Here is a 22,334-nt window from a genome sequence, read left to right as displayed (position 1 = left end):
CCATTTGCATCACAAAGTTTCCTCCTGCAGGCAACTTCGGAAAAAGAAGCAAAGGGCTTCTTTTTTTCCGAAGGAAGACATCTTTGTGTGCCCATTATTTGCTTCTTTCCCTAAATTAGACTCCGCATCTCCATTGTTTATGTTCTGCTGACAGACAGGGGTTGGGTGAAAAAAAGAGTTTCATAAATATCAGTCTGCTAAGAAATCCCAGTGTCAGTGTCCCTATGTAAACAGAATAAAAACCACTAGAAACCATGTGAGATGTTTCTTTCCTTTGGTCTTCACTATGAACAGAAGAATTTTTCTCTTCGCTCCTAAATCAGCAGGTCACATAGGAATATTCTGTCTCGTCCGTAGGGTTCTGCATTTGAGAGTCTTCTTTACCCGGCACATGATCCACCAAAGTATACTCAACCTCCATTGGCTCCTTCATTGTGTTTATAGAAACAGAAAAGAAAAACATATGAATTTGTAAAATTAATTATTGGAAATGGAATCTGTCCCACTGGGATTACCCATTTCTGTTTGGGGAGGCTTCTAATAGAAGGGTTTCCATGGAATAACTTATATTATATATGAATCCAATAAAACAGTTGCAGTCAATTTGCAGAAGTTAAGGCTCCATAAATCCTCATTATTCTCTACTTATGGTGCCCACATTAAGGTTGGCAGGGTTCAAATGATACCTGTGAATTGCTACTCTGTGGCTTGTGTCTATATCCATTATCACAGGTCATTTCTGTTCCATGAAGCTTTCCATATTCCATCCATAATACCTACCTTTGGCTCGGTGTAAAGATCTTCTAACTCAATCTCAACCATCTGGGTCCCTGCTGTGCCGTTCCTGTGACACAGACAATGTAAGACTGATATTGAGGTAAGACAAGCAGATAGCATGTTCTGAAGGAGCCTTGACACTTCATCAGATATATATTAATGTGCAGTCCTGTGCTCCACCAAGGACGTAGTGAGTTACTCCTATAGGAACGTACTAACTGAGCTTCCATTCTCAGGTCGGGGTGAACGGTCTGCATAGATAGAATGAATAAACTTTCCCAATATAAGAGATGCCACCCAATCCTGGTTAAAGCTGAGCTTGGCATCTTAAAGGGGTTGTTCACCTTTATATACATTTTCCTAAGTATTAAGTAATATATTTGGAACCATAATTGTAATATTTATATATTAAATAGTTTCACTTATTTGCAAGATAATGACTAAACTTGTGATTCAGTCATAGCAAGGTCCCAGCATTTCCTGCTCAGGTAGGTGGTGGCCAACATTCTTTGAATGTATGTATGTATGTATGTACAAGGATGGGATCAGTTACCCGGAAACCCTTTATCCGGAAAGCTCTGAATTATGGAAAGCCCATCTTCCATAGACTCCATTTTAATCAAATGATTCAGAATTTTAAAACTGATTTCCTTTTACTCTGTAATAATAAAACAGTACCTGTACTTGATCCCAACTAAGATATAATTACCCCTTATTGGGGGCAGAACAGCCCTATTGGGTTTATTTAATGGTTAAATGATTCCCTTTTCTCTGTAATAATAAAACAGTACCTGTACTTGATCCCAACTAAGATATAATTACCCCTTATTGGGGGCAGAACAGCCCTATTGGGTTTATTTAATGGTTAAATGATTCCCTTTTCTCTGTAATAATAAAACAGTACCTGTACTTGATACCAACTAAGATATAAATAATCCTTATTGGAGGCAAAACAATCCTACTTTCAAAGTAATATATCTAAACAATTTAATACAAAAACTGCCGTTTAGACAGAATAACACTTTAAAAGCAAACTGTGAGTATCTGCTTCTTCATTTAGGTGCTCCCATATTTACCCTGCAATGGCTGAGACGTTGCAGTAATAGTTCTCTGGTCCTTCGTTTGGTCCGTCCCCCTGTTGGTTTGTTGTAAAGTGTTTGAATTAGAAGTCAATTAGTCTCATCTAAACATGAAAATTCAGTATGTAGCCATGCTACAGTATCTAGGCATCTATATCCCATAATTATAGGCCATAAAAAAATTAAACCAACTTAAATATGGGTAAAACATACAACCGCACTGCAGATGGTGCCTTGGCTGGAATCGAACATAAGACCCCAGCACAGCAGGACTAAGTTATGCACCACTGTCTGTTTATTTAAAATCTGTCCACAGTTTTCTTAGGCTTTGGCTTTTAAATCTGTTATTATGGGAAGCTGAAATCAATAGAGAGGGGTGATTTAATAAGTATTTGCTACGTATTTTATTTAAATGAGCTGCAGGGTATTGGGGAAATGGATCATCGAATTGGAACCATGGGGGGGGGGGGTGGTACAAATAAGATTGCCCTAGGGCAGTGCTGTCCAACTGGCGGCCCGCGTCAGGCCTGTGTGTAGGCAGCATAGGGTAGGCAGAGTATGGCACTTAGGCAGCATGGGGCAGGGAGGGTATGGCACAAACAGGCAGCATAGGACAGGTAGGGTATTGAACACACAGGCAGGGTAGGGCAGAGTATGGCACACACAGGCAGGGTAGGGCAGAGTATGGCACACACAGGCAGCATATGGCAGGTAGAGTATGGCACACAGGCAGGGTAGAGTAGAGTATGGCACACACAGGCAGCATATGGCAGGCAGAGTATGGCACACACAGGCAGGGTAGGGCAGAGTATGGCACACACAGGCATCATAGGGCAGGCAGAGTATGGCACACACAGGCAGCATATGGCACACACAGGCATCATGGGGCAGGCAGAGTATGGCACACACAGGTAGCGTAGGGCAGGCAGAGTGCTACCCTATGCTGCCTGTGGGAGGTGAACCTGGCAGGGGTTTGTTCTGGGAGTTTGTTAGCAGTTGGAAATAGCCAGTAAATGGTCCCTAAGGTGTGTAATTATGTACTGGGGGTTGCTGTGCTATCCAGAGGGGAAGAGTCATATGGATTTTAGGGTGTGTCTTAATATGACATAATATAATTCTTTCACATATGAATGATGGTTGATATCCCTGCAGTGAGGACCAAGCATTTGGGTTTTTGCTGCACTACCACCATTGTGATAAAATGGGTGTGGTTTGAAGTGGGTGTGGTTTAAAAGGGGGGAGTGGCTTCCATTAGCGGCCCTCCACCATGTATGCGCGAGAAATTCCGGCCCTCGGCACCGCAGAAGTTGGACAGCACTGCCCTAGGGCATAATAGATAAAAATTAGATCTTTATCTCGGGTATCAAGATGAGATGACAGGATCAGAATCAACTAAGATATAATTCAGCTTTCAGTGTAAGTCTGAAGATAGTGGCTAAATGTCCAGATATGGACACTTTATAGCACACACTTTCTGTACACAGGACAATAAAGGATAAGTAAAACTGTTCTGCTCAGGAAGGAGATGGAAATGGGCATCTGAGGCTCTTTCCTGAGCAGAGCAACATCAGAACCCTTCCCTGTTTTCCTTCTCAAGGGATATCTCTTTGTCTGTACAGTTACATGAACTGACCAGCAGGTGGCGTTGATACAAAATGTATTATATTGGTAGTTAATAAACACTATGAAAAAGCTATGGAAAAGCCATAAGGAAAGGTAGTCACATCAAGTTAAATAATCCTTATTATAGCACTACTGGTAAGCTTATAGGCACATTCATAGACACATCTTATTGGCCTTACATGAATGTTGGTCTCTGTTCTCCTGCCTCCTGAAGCCTCTAGTTTCTGTGACTTTCTGGATATTTTTGGGAGAAAAGAGTTAGTGTAACGTCAAGACAATGAAAACCATAGACTAGAAAGAAAGATAAACCACTGTTCATTTATAAATATCACTGTATAATAAATTTTCAACAGAAACTAGAAAAAAATAAAATGTTACATAGTTCCATAGTAAAGTTGGTTTGAAAAAAGACCATAAACATAAGGTTCAACCCTCCAATTGTCCCAACTCACACACACATAAACCCACACTGACCTATCTATCCACTCACATACAGACCCACACTGACCTATCTATCCACTCACATACAGACCCATACTGACCTATCTATCCACTCACATACAGACCCATACTGACCTATCTATCCACTCACATACAGACCCATACTGACCTATCCACTCACATACAGACCCACACTGACCTATCCACTCACATACAGACCCATACTGACCTATCTATCCACTCACATACAGACCCACACTGACCTATCTATCCACTCACATACAGACCCACACTGACCTATCTATCCACTCACATACAGACCCATACTGACCTATCTATCCACTCACATACAGACCCATACTGACCTATCCACTCACATACAGACCCATACTGACCTATCTATCCACTCACATACAGACCCATACTGACCTATCTATCCACTCACATACAGACCCATACTGACCTATCCACTCACATACAGACCCATACTGACCTATCCACTCACATACAGACCCATACTGACCTATCTATCCACTCACATACAGACCCATACTGACCTATCTATCCACTCACATACAGACCCATACTGACCTATCCACTCACATACAGACCCACACTGACCTATCTATCCACTCACATACAGACCCATACTGACCTATCCACTCACATACAGACCCATACTGACCTATCCACTCACATACAGACCCACACTGACCTATCTATACACTCACATACAGACCCACACTGACCTATCTATCCACTCACATACAGACCCACACTGACCTATCTATCCACTCACATACAGACCCACACTGACCTATCTATCCACTCACATACAGACCCATACTGACCTATCCACTCACATACAGACCCACACTGACCTATCTATACACTCACATACAGACCCACACTGACCTATCTATCCACTCACATACAGACCCATACTGACCTATCCACTCACATACAGACCCACACTGACCTATCTATACACTCACATACAGACCCACACTGACCTATCTATCCACTCACATACAGACCCACACTGACCTATCTATCCACTCACATACAGACCCACACTGACCTATCTATCCACTCACATACAGACCCACACTGACCTATCTATCCACTCACATACAGACCCACACTGACCTATCTATCCACTCACATACAGACCCACACTGACCTATCTATCTACTCACATACAGACCCACACTGACCTATCTATCCACTCACATACAGACCCACACTGACCTATCTATCCACTCACATACAGACCCACACTGACCTATCTATCCACTCACATACAGACCCACACTGACCTATCTATCCACTCACATACAGACCCACACTGACCTAACTATCCACTCACATACAGACCCATACTGACCTATCTATACACTCACATACAGACCCATACTGACCTATCTATCCACTCACATATAGACCCACACTGACCTATCCACTCACATACAGACCCACACTGACCTATCTATCCACTCACATACAGACCCACACTGACCTATCCACTCACATACAGACCCATACTGACCTATCTATCCACTCACATACAGACCCACACTGACCTATCCACTCACATACAGACCCATACTGACCTATCTATCCACTCACATACAGACCCACACTGACCTATCTATCCACTCACATACAGACCCACACTGACCTATCCACTCACATACAGACCCATACTGACCTATCTATCCACTCACATACAGACCCACACTGACCTATCTATCCACTCACATACAGACCCACACTGACCTATCCACTCACATACAGACCCATACTGACCTATCTATACACTCACATACAGACCCACACTGACCTAACTATCCACTCACATACAGACCCACACTGACCTATCTATACACTCACATACAGACCCATACTGACCTATCTATCCACTCACATACAGACCCACACTGACCTATCCACTCACATACAGACCCACACTGACCTATCTATCCACTCACATACAGACCCACACTGACCTATCTATCCACTCACATACAGACCCACACTGACCTATCCACTCACATACAGACCCATACTGACCTATCTATACACTCACATACAGACCCACACTGACCTAACTATCCACTCACATACAGACCCACACTGACCTATCTATACACTCACATACAGACCCATACTGACCTATCTATCCACTCACATACAGACCCACACTGACCTATCCACTCACATACAGACCCACACTGACCTATCTATCCACTCACATACAGACCCACACTGACCTATCTATCCACTCACATATAGACCCACACTGACCTATCCACTCACATACAGACCCACACTGACCTATCTATCCACTCACATACAGACCCACACTGACCTATCCACTCACATACAGACCCATACTGACCTATCTATCCACTCACATACAGACCCACACTGACCTATCCACTCACATACAGACCCACACTGACCTATCTATCCACTCACATACAGACCCACACTGACCTATCTATCCACTCACATACAGACCCATACTGACCTATCCACTCACATACAGACCCACACTGACCTATCTATCCACTCACATACAGACCCACACTGACCTATCTATACACTCACATACAGACCCACACTGACCTATCTATCCACTCACATACAGACCCACACTGACCTATCTATCCACTCACATACAGACCCATACTGACCTATCTATCCACTCACATACAGACCCACACTGACCTATCTATCTACTCACATACAGACGCATACTGACCTATCTATCCACTCACATACAGACCCACACTGACCTATCCACTCACATACAGACCCACACTGACCTATCTATCCACTCACATACAGACGCATACTGACCTATCTATCCACTCACATACAGACCCACACTGACCTATCCACTCACATACAGACCCATACTGACCTATCTATACACTCACATACAGACCCATACTGACCTATCTATACACTCACATACAGACCCACACTGACCTATCCACTCACATACAGACCCACACTGACCTATCTATCCACTCACATACAGACCCACACTGACCTATCTATCCACTCACATACAGACCCACACTGACCTATCTATCCACTCACATACAGACCCATACTGACCTATCTATACACTCACATATATAAACCATATATACCAACATCAATACTAACTGTAGATTTTAGTATCACAATAGCCTTTGACACTATGCTTGTTCAAGGAATCACCCAAACCCCTCTTATGCTAAACAGCCTTTATAGATTACATTTTCTAACTAACTATATTGAGAACATTTTTTATTTTGTGCAGTCTGTCTATTTACCTAGATTCATACCTAAGGAATACATATAGAGCTAGAACCAATAGTATGACCAATAGAGAACCGGCTCCACCCCCGAGTATAATCCACATGGGCAGTTTCTCTCCTGTCTGTGCAGCTGCAATAGAAGAAAAGAACAATGTATACAAGTGCGGTAGAAGTCTATAAATGTATTAATACATAATGAAAACCAAAGAAACTGAGGCATAATTATAATGCATTTATTTTTATGTCCATTGCTAAGTAAAAGCTACAATAAAATGACTTTTGATATCCAGAGAAGGGTTCTGATGTTGCTCTGCTGAGGAAAGAGATCAGAAACCACAGATGCCCTTTTCCATCCCTTTCCTGAGCAGAGCAGAACCATGGGGGGGTACAAAATAGATTGCCCTAGGGCACCATAGATGGAATTTAGATCTTCATCTCAGGTATCTGGATCAGATATCAGGATTAGAATCACTGAGATATAATTCAGTTTCGGTCTGAAGATAGTGGCTAGATGTCCTGATATGGACACTTTATAGCACACACTTTCTGTACACGGGACAATAAAGGATAAGTAAAACTGTTCTGCTCAGGAAGGAGATGGAAATGGGCATCTGAGGCTCTTTCCTGAGCAGAGCAACATCAGAACCCTTCTCTGTTTTACTTATCAAGGGACATCTCTTTGTCTGTACAGTTACAGAAACTGACCAGCAGGTGGTGCTGTTGGTAGAAAATTCATTATATTGGCAGTTAATACTTACACATCAGTGTAACAGCAAAGCCTGGGGAATAGGAAGGTCCCACTCCGTTCTGCACATTGCAGCTGTAGGTGCCAGAATGGGACTCTGTAATGTTATTTATCTGTAATATTCTGCCAGTCTCCCCATTCACAGGATTCCCATTTAGATACCAGCTGTAGCTGTACTGAGTTGTTTGTGGGTTATAGTCTGAGAAATGGCATTCAAGCTCCAAGGCTGCTCCTTCCTTCACTTCATCTTTTCCTTCAATTGTGACATTTTGGGCTTTATCTGAAAAAATAGCAATTAATACAGTTACATCAACTTTCTGCTATTTTTGAGGGCCATCTTCACATTGATACAAAATGTTGCTCTTGGAAACACATGTGGTTATATTAATATAGGTTCATTAACACTATGGGATATCACTGTTGTTACTATACAATGATCATGATATGGCGGAGGAATATAGATGGTAGGTATTACAATTTCTTGTGCTTGCCAATAACCATGTATAAACAAGTATCTCCCCTTATATTAGGATGTAGGGAACTCCAGACTGAAGGGTTTAGCTCTAGTTATTACAATTGTGAATCCAGATGAGTAGGTAGAAAAAGCAGCATGGTAATACCAGCCTACCCATGGTCCCACCCATCTTGAATAAAAGCGGTAGGTCACCTATAAGCTAACTTGTGCAAGGAAAATGACAGCCAGTGATATTTTAATTGGACCTGCCGTTGCAGATTTATTTTTCCTGTCAGGCTAGGGGGGAGCAGATCCTTCAGGGCAGGGGCATGAGTCTGCTTAGTTTTCTCCACTCTCCCTCTCCACCACCATTTTCCTCCTCCCCTTTCTATCAGAATTCACTCCCCCTCCCATCTCTGTGTAATCTGAGCTACCAGCAGCCAGAGCTGCAGCAGGAAGCTTCTGAGACCAAGCTAAAATGGCAGCTGCTATCTTAAACAAACAGAGGGCACTTCTAGGGCTGTTTACTCAGGTATGGTAAAGCTTTCTGCAGAATAAATATAGTGTTCTAGCTTGTACTATTGTGGGTACTCTATTGGCAATAAAATGCAAAAATGCCTTTCCTTCTCCTTTAAACAGCATTGTATAGTTGCAATAGGACACAGTGCTGTGAAGCTGATTTGTCATCTCAAAGAGATCCAGGACATCTTGTATGAGAGTTATTTCTATCCCTATACAAATAATTATAATTAGCACATTTGTGTTATAAAAACGTCTTACGTAAAACACTTGTAGAGGGAAAAAAAGTAGAGATAATAAGCATGTGGTGACCTAAAGCCAGGTAAGTACTGCAGCCAGCAGAATAGTTTATGCTCTGGTTTTCTAAGTAAATCAGATCAGTTCAGCTCATCGGTAAAAACAAGACCATTTTTAATGGATTAAATAGCAAAACTATAGTTACTACTTACACAAAACCTGCAGCTCAGAGAGAGTGGAATTCCCAGTTCCCAGTGGGTTCCTTGCAGTGCAGGAGAATGTCTCTCTGCCCCGCCCCACAGTCACAGTTATGCTCCGCCCCTGCTCCTCCCTCAGCTCTACAGTTTCATCTCTCTTATTGTTGTACCAGGTAAAGGCATTGGCAGCAGGGTTGGCATCACTGGCACAGGTTAAACTCACTGCATCGCCTTCTTTCCTTTCCTTCTTCCCATCAGATATAACAACTGCTACATTTTTGGGAGAATCTGGTAAAAGAGAAATTCTATTCATTATCAGGGGTGCCATAGGGGTTGGGGGGGGTGAAAGTGGCTGTACAGCTGCGGGGTGTGGTGTGGCCATTACTAACGTTATAACACATGTCCTAGGTTTAGTCAGAGTACAAGTACTACACAGGCACTCCTTGGTTTTGGTTGCTGTTTGTCTTGACAAGCTTTATCCCTTGGTGGAAATTATTAGCACCCTAAATTATGAACATGGGTAATCTAAATGCACTTGTGAAGTCTTACATATGGATACAGTATTGCAACATGGAGTTCTCAATATGTTAGGGTCACAGCTGCTGAACAATGGAAGCTGAACTGTAGTTTACTAGCAATGTACAACATCACAATAATACAAAGTAAACCTAATGTACCTTAACAGAAGTAATCAGCGCCAGATTTCTGATCCGTGCACCCCGAGGCTGCCCCCATTCTTTCCCCCCCCCCCCCGCATTTGTGTGATCACCCAAACCCCTACCCGCCCCCCGCCGAGCAGGGGGTGACGGGGTTTTGCCCCTATAAAAATAAGAGGTATGGTGGATTTTCAAGTTACACCATCTGTGGCGTAAGGATTTAACCAGAGATTACAACCTGTTTTATTATTTATAGAATGGGATGTTTTCCTTTTATGCTTCTTTAAATATGGTTCTCTCAGTATAGAAGCAGGCAGATGTATTCAAATAATTAAAATAATAGAATGTGGATGTGCTAAGTTAGCGTAAAGATTGGGCAAATAAAGGATAAAATGTCAAGTTTATTTTATAAATAAATAATACAAACTTAAAGCTTATGTAGGGGTCCCTAGGGTTAACTTCCCCTATGGCTTGGAAATCCCAACTGGTTGGAAAGTTCCTGGCTTTGGCCAGCTAAGAGCTGGGCCTAATTTAGAGTTGGAGGGTGAGTGTTTCCCTTTCCATGTAAGATTTGGCCAGGAGGGGTCAGTATCTCCCTTGCTTTTATAAAGGAGAGACACCACTTGTTTTCACATACACTCTAGGGTAGAATGCTTTACTGGGGCCCTGATGATCCCAGGCTCAATGGAGCTTCCACCTGAGTCAACAGATGAAGCCAGAAACTGCTCTATCTAACTGGACTAACTATCTCACTTTCCTAGAAAGTGCTTTTAATGATATTATCCTGATTCTTACGGGGTCACTGCTCCCCGACTTCACTAGAGGTAGAAAATAGCCTCTAGGGTAAGTTGGCTTTACTGCGGCCCTGTTGATCCCAGGCTCAGTGGACCTTCCACCTGAGTCAACAGATGAAGCCAGAAACTGCTCTAACTGGACTAACTATCTCACTTTCCTAGAAAGTGCTTTTAACGATATTATCCTGATTTTTACGGGGTCCCTGCTTCCCGACTTCACTAGAGGTAGACATAGCTTCTAGGGTAAGTTGGCTTTACTGGGGGCCCTGTTGATCCCAGGCTCAGTGGAACTTCCACCGGAGTCAACAGATGCAGCCAAAGAGGAGGATCCACCCCTTTACCTAGTACTATATTAGTGCAAGTGCAAAGGGAGGGGCCTACCTATAAACCAATAAGACACAATATGCTAATATCAAACTAGATACAGGGGATCTTTGCCCAGTAACAGGAAGATATAGGAAATGGTAGGGCTTAAAGCCATAGGGACGTATTAACCGTGTGGGTTAACATAAGTATGTGAGAAATGGGAAATGAAAAACCCTCTAAATTTATGGGCCGGTTTATTAATAATCTCAGCAGAGGATTGGGTGCATTTTTTTCCCACCATCATGTTATTTTTTCTTCTTCAGGTTTTTCAATAGATAAGAAAATAAAAAACTTTTTTTTTTCTAAAATGATTATTATACACATCCATTATAAAGTTACCTGCTATTTAATAACACCTTCTCTATAGCTCTGCTCTTGTCAGTAAATCAAGTCTATAGCTTTCCCCCTTGCTGGGTTGGGGGGTATAAAGATACCGAGCAAACTCCAGTTTCCCCTTCCATACAGTGGGGCCGGGGTGTATGGGGGGCAGTTTAAAGATCCAATATGCTGGATATTGGTTCTGACCCCCATGCCCCACTGTATGGAAGGGGAAACTGGAGTTTGCTCGGTAATAAGGAAAGGACGATGATTATTACTAACTCTAGTTGGGATTGTATCCCTATTTACTGGCACTTTGCATAGCTGTAAGTTCAAAGCCTTGCTGCACTAAAGTAGATACACTGATGCTGACACTTCATATTTCACATTTTCATAAACACTAAACAGAATTATAAAAACGGGAGGTGACCTGTGCTCTGATAAACTTCACTCACACTTTACTGCTGCGCTGCAAGTTGGAGTGATATTCCCTCCCCCCCCCAGCAGCCGATCAGCAGAACAATGGGAAGGGAGCAAGATAGCAGCTCCCAGTAGGTATCAGAATAGCACTCAATAGTAAGACATCCAAGTCCGGCTTGGGACTCCTCCAGTTACATGGGAGTAGGAGAAACAATAGGTTAGCTGAAAGCAGTTCTAATGGGTAGCGCTGGCTGAAAGCTCAGACTCAGGCACAATGCACTGAGATGGCGCCTACACACCAATATTACAGCTACAAATACATTTGTTGGTTCAAGAATAAAATGTTAAATGGCAGAGGGAATTATTTTTTGTGTAACAGTGTCATTTAGAAATAAAAAGTACCCCATAAAAATCATGACAGTTTCATCCAGACAGATGATGGACACAAAAGAGCTAGCAGCAAGATGTGAAGGAAGAATGCTTGTATAGAAAGATAACAGGAGTCATTTACTCAACTTGGGATCCAGGCCCAGACTGGCAATCTGTAAACTGGGGCTGCTCTAAGATGCCATAGACAGACAGTCACTATTTATTGGGCTGGTGGGACCTGTTGAGGATGCAAGTGCTACAGCACTAGGTGGGGGTGGAGGAGAGAGCAGGCAGTAAGCCCACCTATATAAGAGACTGTTCACAAATTAAATATTATTTATGGTGAAAACATAATTGCTTTGGTCTGTAGCTGGGCACCCTTAATTACAGCCATTATATGATTGTTATTATAGTTGCTGCTGCATCTTCCATTGAAGGTATAATGAATATGAATTTATTCTCATCAGTCAGTACTTACATGTTATGATTAAAGTGACCCGGCGTTGGGATCTGAGCCCATTTGGATACGTAGCTTCACATTCAAGTTCAGCCCCATGATCCCGGTAGGAGGGGAGATATTCCATTACAGTCTCAGCTTTCCATACTCCATCCTTAAGGCTCTGCTGCCTGTCAGTGAGTTTATACCCAACTGTGTTCCACTGTAGAGTAGGGGGGCTGGGGGGGCACGTGTGTTCTACAGAGCAGGAGATGTTGGTACGTACCCCCTCAGTTAGATCTGTGGGTATCTGTATTGCTGGCTTATTGGGAACATCTAAAGGAATAATTTAGTTTATATTGTTAATCTGAGTGAATATGGGCATTGTCCGCCTTCCCTCATATCTACCCCTTAACCACTTTGCCCCTCACCCCTCATTCCCATCACTTGCAGCTCTTATAAAAACAAACTTCACATGTCTTCAACCTGAGCCCAATAAATAGGGATACTGTTGAATACACATCATTTCCGTTTCAAAATTCATAAACAATACAGAAAAGTGTTTCATTTACACGTAACCCCAGCTCCTCGGAGCAACTGCGGCTGTACATGATATTTTTAAAGATTCTACCACCAGTGAAAGCCCCCGTGTATTTGCCCCCTCCCTGTTGTGCTTTAGATAAACTAGGGGGCATTAGGAATTTAACAAAATCATCATCTATTTCCCCTTTTATCTAAAAACAGACAAAAAAAAAAAATAAAATAAAAAAGCATAGCATTGTTGTATTCCAGAGACCAGAGAATTCACGAACAGCGGAAAATCTGGGAAACGTGTTTGTCATGCGACTTTTTTTTCGCCTGCGTCATTTTTTTCACCTGTGTTTTTTTGTCCATGTGTTTTTTATTAGCCTATTTTTGACATGACTGCGCCTATTTTTTTTATGCAACCTCGCCAAAGTTCATGGAGGAGCCAAATAAGGGCTGTGATTGGCTATTAGGCAGCCTCTATGCACCCTATCAGCTTACAGGGGCTTTATTTGGTAGGAAATCTTGTTTTTATTCAACCAAAACTTGCCCCCAAGTCAGGAATTCAAAAATAACTCTGATTAGCACTGAGAGCAACAGCCAAGGGGTTGGGGAGCAACATGTTGCCCTGAGCCACTGATTGGGGATCACTGGATTAAATAAAGGTATCGCCTTTTCTTTTAACATCTTAACATTGATGAATGAATGGGCTTAGTGAATATTACATGAATATCATAAAGGACATTTTCCTTATCTGGCATTGCTTCTAAGCTACTAAATTGAAACACATGTTGAGAAGTAAATATCTAACAAACCCCCCCGCAAAGCCACCCTTGCATTAGAAATGTACAATTATAATTCCTTCTATGTGATTTGTAATTAACAAAACAACCTGTTTCACCAAAACTTTGTGAGAACATTTTCGAAATGGTGAGATTTGAACTAATTTTCCAAGTGCGTTGGAGTCAATGTCAGTATTTTTCTTGCGTCAGGTTTAACTGAGACAATTTTCCCTGTGCAAAAGAACACAGTTTTGCATGGAGAAATTCTTATTAGCGTTTTTTTTTTCTAGTGCCAAAAACTGGATTATTTTGTTAAAACAAAATGCCTAGCAAAACTCATAAATTGCCATTGCCAGTTCTTATCACATCTTTTCTAAAAGATGTTTTTGGCAAAACAAAACACAGGGCAAAATCTGCAAAAATTCTCATCACTGGCAAAAACATGGATTTTGCTGCTCATCCTGATTTGATTTTGCAGTTCTCCACATTAATACATGAACAATGGAATATGGAACAGTTGGTTTTGAAACCAGTACATACACATAATTACTCTCAGTTACCATCAGGGCTGACTCAACAAAGTCTGGGGCCTAAAGTTAATATAACACCAGCCCTTAGGGTGTAATGGGAGTCAAACTGTAAGAATGATTATTCTACTGAACAGCAGGCTCCAAATAATAAACTATGTGTATATGCATGGGTCCCCAATGATAATTATTTGTGGGCTAAATTCAAGTAAATAACCCCCATATGTAATAAGAGGCACTGAGTTTGCCCAGAAGCAGTAACCTATAGCAACTAATAAGTTGTCTGCTATTAAACAGGTGACCGGTAAATGCTTCCTGCTGATTGGTTGCTATGGGTTACTGCTCCTGGGCAGCTTTTATTACATAACTGTTGTGTATTGACTGTTAATGTATGATCAGTAGATGGCACTGTTACTTGTAAAAACTGACTAACCCCCTAACTTTCTTCTCTGCTCAGTTCAGATAGTGAACCACCATTTTCTAATTTCATGACAGTAATGATGCTTCATTGTTATTTGTATATGACAATAAAACTTGAAAACTTGAAAACCTTCCTCTCCCCTAATTACTATGCCTGTCCCCCCCAGGTTCATATAACACCTATACCCAGCTCATATCCATCTGTTCTTCTCCCTGAATCCCTATTCCATGTCTCCTCTCTCTACTATTCATATGCCACCATGCCCCATCATTTATATATCTTGTGCCCAATTCATATACAATAGGTAGGTAGGTATACAGATATAAACAGAACATACAGTGTATATATCAGGGTGTCCTTTCCCCAAATATATGTCACTCATGAGCATACTGGGCAGTCACATTGTGCTGATTTATTTGGAGGATGGGTGCCCTAATATCTACACTGGGTATAAAAAAAGCAACTTTTTAGTTCCATCCCTGCTCCTCCAGCCCTCCATGCATTCTGTATTAAATAGTGATAGTGACACCAAAAAACTGCTCTTCAAAATATGAATGTAAGTTCCTTATAGGCCATGTTGTTCATTTTTCACTGATAGGGCTGCTTCTGAAACTAATTGTTACTTGAAGTCCCTAAACCTGACTGTTTTGCCAACCTGACTGTCCCTTCTCAGCCTGTCAGTTATAGCTTCTAATGCTAACAGCCTACTGCTGCACAAATATGGCCGCCCCCTCATAGGGGAACATGGGGGATCTGGCAGGTAATATAAAAGCATTGGGCAAATACTTTTAAGACACAATTATAAATAGCATGGAAATACAAATATAATATAATATGTTATGATAGATGTAAAAAAAAGTTTCATTTTTGGTGCCAGTATCTCTTTAACAATTCCTTAACACAAAATATTTAATTGTGTATGCTGAGTATTTCAGGGGCTCAGACCTCGCATAAAAAAAAGCTTCTCATGAAACTGAGGGGGCCTCCAACCCTATGGGCATAAAGTGACTCAGTGACTCATTAGCCCTGCCATTGAGCTAGCCCTGGTTACAGAAGCTTTATACAGTATTTCCCATGGAGACATTTACCTGAGACTTCAACCCTCACACTCTGACACCTAGCGAAATTATAGACACGACATTTCCAATCTATGTAGGGATAATAACTGTCACTTTCTCGCACATCATTAATCCTCAGGGAGCAGCTGTTTGGCTCATTGCCGACCAGGGAAGTGCGGCCTCTGTAACCCTCACTCACATCAGAGGGATCCTGCTGGCTGAATATTATTTCGTCAGGAGTAGAGTCTAAATTATACCAAACCAGACGGAAGTCCTTGTTGCCCCTGGGGAGGGTGAATGCGCAGGGAATCTCCACACATGATCCTCTCAATGCTCTGATGGATTCAGGGAGGGTAATGGCCCAATCCTGACTGTACGAACCTGGGAACCCCCCTGAGAAACAGACACATTAGTGCAACACAAACAGCACATAGAGACTGTAGCACAAAGTTGTGACACATTACACAATATCAAGATTGATTGAAAATGTGATCATTATATAAAAAGTAAAAAGTTTATATTATAGAGTCAATGGGAACCAAGGCATATAGCATGAGATATTATACAGTATAAGTCCTGGTGATATAGCCCCTACAGGAGGGGCTGTAGACCTGCCTTAACCTTAACCAAGAAAATATACAGGAGGGATTAAACAGGAACAATGATAATGAATAAGGGGTCATTTATAACTACAACTGCAGTTGTGGCAGTCTTCATTCTTATATGATACAGACGTCACTTTGACACCAAGCACCGGAAACGATCAAATCCAGATTTAAAAAATTTAGAAATTGCGCCAGTCAATCTGGTATTATGGGAAAACACTCCATTCTGTGTAAAAACATGGAGATTTGCATTCAAATACTGTACTGCACTTGGGTTCATAAATGCCCGTAACGGAGCCCCCCATTAAAATGTCAGACTTGCTTATAGCACGAGGCTGTATCGGCAGCAGTGGGAAGGTGGAAATGTGATTTAAGCTTCAGTGAATGGTAGAAAACAACACTAGGTTGTTGCTGAACTAGAACTGATTCACATAGTAGTTACATAGTTAGTTACATAGTTACATAGGGTTGAAAAAAGACCAGTGTCCATCAAGTTCAACCCATCCAAGTAAACCCAGCACACCCACCTACCAATCTATACACTCACATACATAAACTATAAATACAAACACTAGTACTAACTGTAGATATTAGTATCACAATAGCCTTGGGTACTCTGCTTGTTCAAGAACTCATCCAGGCCCCTCTTATAGGCATTAACAGAATCTGCCATTACCCCATCACTAGGAAGGGCATTCCCCAACCTCACTGCCCTCACCCTGAGGAACCCCCTACCCAACATCCCCCGGCAGGGCATTCCCCAACCTCACTGCCCTCACCGTGAGGAACCCCCTACCCAACATCCCCCGGCAGGGCATTCCCCAACCCCCTCACTGCCCTCACCGTGAGGAACCCCCTACCCAACATCCCCCGGCAGGGCATTCCCCAACCCCCTCACTGCCCTCACCATGAGGAACCCCCTACCCAACATCCCCCGGCAGGGCATTCCCCAACCCCCTCACTGCCCTCACCGTGAGGATCCCCCTACCCAACATCCCCCGGCAGGGCATTCCCCAACCCCCTCACTGCCCTCACTGTGAGGAACCCCCTACCCAACATCCCCCGGCAGGGCATTCCCCAACCCCCTCACTGCCCTCACCGTGAGGAACCCCCTACGCTGCTTCAAATGGAAGCTCTGTTCCTCTAATCTATAGGGGTGACCTCTGGTGCGCTGATTGTTTTTATGGGAAAAAAGAACATCCCCCAACTGCCTATAATCCCCTCTATTAAATTATTTTAATTTGGTTTTGATATACAGTATTCCATGAAGTTGCTTATTGAGTCCAGCAATACCCATGGTTTAATCAATTAATGTGCAATATCATTACTGTATGGCTACAATAGACTCTGTTTTAGGCAGATTTTGTATAAATATTGTATATTTAGCCTATTGCACAGACAATAATTATTGGCAAAAGTATATATACTGTAAATAAAGTCACTTTAGCCATTTGTATACTTGAAAACTGAAGCTCATACTTCAACTTTACACACAATGAGCGACAATTCACCTGCCGACAAGAGTATGAGCAGTTACACAAAAGTATGTCCCTTTAAGGGGCATGAGTTAGCCGTATGGCATTAAAGGAACAGTAATGCCAAAAAATGAAGGAGTTTAAAAGTAATTAAATATAATGTACTGCTGCCCCGCACTGATACAACTGGTGCCTTTGTTTCTGAAACTTTACTATAAACAAGCTGCTGTGTAGCTTGTTTATAGCAGATAGACTCTGTAGTGTACAATGGGATTCTGCACAGCGTATCTGTTATCAACTGTGTATCCTGTGCTTGAATGGCTTTCCCCATGGCTACACAGCTGCAGGGCATCAGTACATTATATTGCCATTCTTTTAAAATGCTTTCATTATTGATGTTACTGTTCCTTTAAGAGGCTGATCATTGTTAGTAAGTAATGCCCTCAAGCTAACCACTGTACTTTATATGTCTGGAGCTGCCAGTATCTGTTATTATGGCAGGCAGTGTAACTGCATATGTTCTAATAATACAGAAGAATAATAATATTCTAATAATAGAGAAGATTATCATCATGTTACTGATCATTCACTGTGGGATATATTTATTTTCAGGTGTTTTGTGCTAAATTATGTTGGTAAAGAAAAGGGCCCCTGAGCCATCAGTTAATACTTCTGTTTTACTCAATGAGCGGAGATATTCAGTTCAATCACTTAATGTTTCCTATGTGTAGGGTATGGGGAGGGTTGGATTTACCTTGCAGAACAACCATGAGAATGATCCTGTGTAAGTGCCTGTAGCGCTCCATCATGTCTCCCCCACAACTCTCCTTCTTCCTGCATTAGAAAAGAAACAACAACATCATCTAGTTATCTATTTGGAGCACTAGTAGACATCCAGTTGGTGACTATTGATTTCCTGGCCATAAAAAGAAGATTTCTCCAGAGATCTCTCTGTGGGTTGGTTTTTACAACCTTGTCAACCACTCCCAGCATATCAATTTCAGGTGCGGCGCAGCTAAGAAACTGCTTAACTGGGTGGGGGTGTAGTTAGCCCTGGTTGTGTACAGGGACTTGTAGAAGCTAGCAAAGAAATATGTAATTTGTGTAATTTCGGAGGGTTTTGTAGGCACCTCTCCGCTGTCTAGTTGTATCCTGGGAACAGCTGTGGGGTTACTAAGTATAGCAAGTAGCTTGCCATTCTTTTTGCCCCTGTCAAAGGTGTGTTGCATGGTGTATAGCAATTTTTTCCTGACTGTTTTGGTCCTGGCTGTTTCTAGGGCTGGTTGTACTGCATTGCAGGCTTGTAGGGTATCCCGGCTGGGGTTTTCAGCAAAGGCAGTTTCAGTTTGGGTTAAAATGTTTTGGGCTTGTTCTAACTCTTCCGAGGCCCTACTTCTCACCCCGGCTATTGTGCCGATGAGGCAGCCAGGCATTGTGGCCTTGCACCCAAAGGGTTGGGGGGAGACCATCTCAGCATTTAATTTCCAATAGTCTCTTAAAGCCTCAGTTAGAAATGGTTTCATCTGATACAGAAGGGGGGAAATCTACATTGTTTGCACTCATTTTTGGGGAGCATTAGTAGCAATGGAGCACGATCTGACCTTTCCTTTGGGAGATATTCTGTGGGCAAGACCTTAGTTAGATGGTCATGTGTGTTTAAGGTTAATTATAAAGGCATTTAAGAATCCCAGATGTCAGTCATATATTGCCTGCCCTGTCTCTATGCCTTAGGCAGACAAAAACTTTAACTTTCCATTCAGCACTCACTTTCCCCCTCCCTTCTCACCATCTACTTGTGCAGCCAGTGCATGGGCATTAGGTCCCCCATTCTGGCAGATAAACAAGATTTTGGCATGATACAAAGCTTGCCCTAATAACAGGGTCCACAAAATGGCGCCTGCCTACTTGTTATGATTGTGTAATTCCAAGACTGACGCAAATAAGATTTATATACTTTATATATTATTGGTGAAGTGTATTTTTGCTTGACAAACACAATAGAATATAATTTGGAATTATTTCTTGGGGTGACAGGTCCCCTTTGACTCCATTAACATCAACCCATAGAGAAAACTTGTTAAATGGAATGGTTATATTAAGTCTGTCTTTGTCCAGGTCTAAAACTGTGTTAAAGTTTCCCACCATGCATATAGGGGCACAGGGAAGGTCCGCCATGGTTTCAATACCTTATTTAGTAGAGCTGAGGAGGATGGTGGTGGAACATACATATTTACTAAGGTAAATGGTTAGCAATTACACAGGACAGTATCACATATCTGCCACAGTGGTCAGTGTGTATCTCAATTGGCAAGTACTTTTTTTTATCAATATGGTGGTGCCCCTAGAATGAGAGGAGAAGGTGGAGGGGTATGTGTAGGCCACCAAGTGTCATTTGAGACCCTCCGCCTCTGTTGTTCTCTCTCTCGAGTTTTGCACAGGGCTGTGGAGTCCGTAGATAAATTCTCCGACTCCGACTCCTCAGTTTCTGATACTTCCGACTCCACGACTTCGACTCCTCTGTTTTTAATAGGCTAATGTATTTTATACATTCATTGAAGGAAAGGAAGGAGACATACATGTCATTTAACACAACTACTGGCTCTGCATTGGGCTTTATTCTTATAGCAGAGAAGTAATTAATTATGACTGTTTGTGAATTGGGACATTTAAACTTGCTTTATTTTTTTTTTTATTCCCATATAAATTTAGTAGGAGTCGGTTCATTTTTTGCCGACTCCGACTCCAGGTACCCAAAATTGCCTCTGACTCCGACTCCTCGACTCCGACTCCACAGCCCTGGTTTTGCAGGTCAACTCGGAGGAAGGAGAGATCAGTTTTCACCTCCTCATCTTGGAGGATAAGGCTGCTCGGCTGTCTGTAATGGCTGTGGATCACTTGTTTCTGTAGAGAAGATGAGGTGAAAGGTTTGTCATCCTGTCTAGGTGGCATGGGGCCTCCATCTTGTGTAGATGTAGACTGTCCAAGCTTAGCAACAGCACCTGCTTGTGATTTTTGTGCCTTGTTTCCACCCATGATCCAGGGAGAGCCAGGAGATATGTTGTGGCTTTGGTGTTGGAGTGTAAGGTTGCCCAGAGAGGCAGGTTTGGGATAGTTGTGACAGAGGCAAATGTCCATTCAAGAAGCCATGCAGGCCATGCCCTAATTATTAGCCATTTTAGCCCAACATCTTATCAATTGTAGATGGGTTATTTTTCATTTGCTGTTTGGTATGTGTCTGTAGCTCCTTAGTGTTTAAATAACCACCTACACCCTATTGCAGATTCTAACGCTGCTGGGGACGAAATAGAATTATCTACAACCCTAAAATAAGATCCTTACCACCCTGTATATTTTCCATCTCCTATTTTATTCTGTTGATATAAAGCATAAAACAATTTCAATGCGGTGTGCCCTAGGCTCACCCAAAACCACCACACCCTTGTGCACCCACCCCAATGCCTACAACCCTCTCCCTCCCTACACGTAACCCTTTCCTACTGCTGCCCTGGGGACTGGGAGAGTGGGAATTAAACAGCAGTAAAAATCTCTTGTTCATACAGTCCCCGTACGGGTGTGGCTCATTATTATGCACTCTCTGCAGCAATAAGTGCAACAGGGATTATAAAAAGCTTTCCTAAAGCCGCTAACAACAGAGGAAGCTGAAGAACACCCAACAGCAGCAGATTAGGCTTTACAGTGAAAAGGCTACTGGCCCCTGCCTGTCCCACATCTCATTTATTTGAAGTTGATTCTCCCTTTGCTGCTATAACAGCCCCATCTCCTCTGAAAAGGTTCTCACTAGATGTTGGAACATTGTTGCTGGGATTTATTTCTGTTCCGCTACAGGATAACTGGTGAGGTCTAGTCTAGTGTGAGTACTGAGAGCTCATACTGTATAGATAAGAGATCTGGCACAAGTCACACGTTGGTCAAAATATCCTGCTCAACAGAGTATAGATATTGTACTTGTATATGTTCTTGCCCAAACCGGAGTTAGCGGGGGCTAAAAGTGACACGGCAGTGGGGGCTAACAGTCCCCTGCTCTGAATGTGTTAAACATGTGAAAAAAAAAATAACCTGCAACTGGTTTGAGAACAAACACCAAATATACATAACAAAATGTACTGGATTAAGGCCTCAATGACCTGGTGCTGAAAAAATTGGTTCTACACTTTGGAATGGTCAAAAATATTTAA

At 42.3% G+C, this 22,334-nt stretch overlaps 1 protein-coding gene across 2 annotated transcripts; it reads right to left on the bottom strand.

Moving 5' to 3' along the window:
* LOC101730487 (B-cell receptor CD22) lies at positions 1–19,074 on the bottom strand. Of its 2 annotated transcripts, none has more exons than XM_004919781.4 (10): positions 18,893–19,074; positions 16,089–16,451; positions 12,788–13,081; positions 9,402–9,674; positions 7,993–8,259; positions 7,250–7,364; positions 3,659–3,713; positions 1,854–1,912; positions 781–844; positions 1–427 (listed from the first exon to the last, which is right to left on the bottom strand). In XM_004919781.4, exons 1-10 carry the CDS (start codon positions 18,945–18,947, stop codon positions 320–322), a joined length of 1,653 nt encoding a protein of 550 aa, XP_004919838.2. In that variant the 5' UTR covers positions 18,948–19,074; the 3' UTR covers positions 1–319. The 2 variants fall into 2 exon arrangements, with proteins under 2 accessions (XP_004919838.2, XP_004919839.2); XM_004919782.4 differs by having other exon boundaries at positions 7,262–7,364.
* Between the last annotated feature and the right edge of the window lie 3,260 nt (positions 19,075–22,334).

The sequence above is a fragment of the Xenopus tropicalis genome, chromosome 7 (genome assembly GCF_000004195.4).
Source record: "Xenopus tropicalis strain Nigerian chromosome 7, UCB_Xtro_10.0, whole genome shotgun sequence".
Lineage (NCBI taxonomy): Eukaryota > Metazoa > Chordata > Amphibia > Anura > Pipidae > Xenopus > Xenopus tropicalis.
This window is presented reverse-complemented; position numbering and strand designations above follow the sequence as displayed.

Bases quoted from the DNA above. Each gene is read 5' to 3' on its own strand.
- LOC101730487 (XM_004919781.4), bottom strand. From the start codon at position 18,947: ATGATGGAGCGCTACAGGCACTTACACAGGATCATTCTCATGGTTGTT. The intron at 8,260-9,401 runs GTAAGTAGTAAC...CTATTTTTTCAG, and splicing joins CTCTGAGCTGCAGGTTTTGT to ATAAAGCCCAAAATGTCACA. The intron at 1,913-3,658 runs GTAAGGCCAATA...ACAAACCAACAG, and splicing joins GAACAGAGACCAACATTCAT to GGGGACGGACCAAACGAAGG.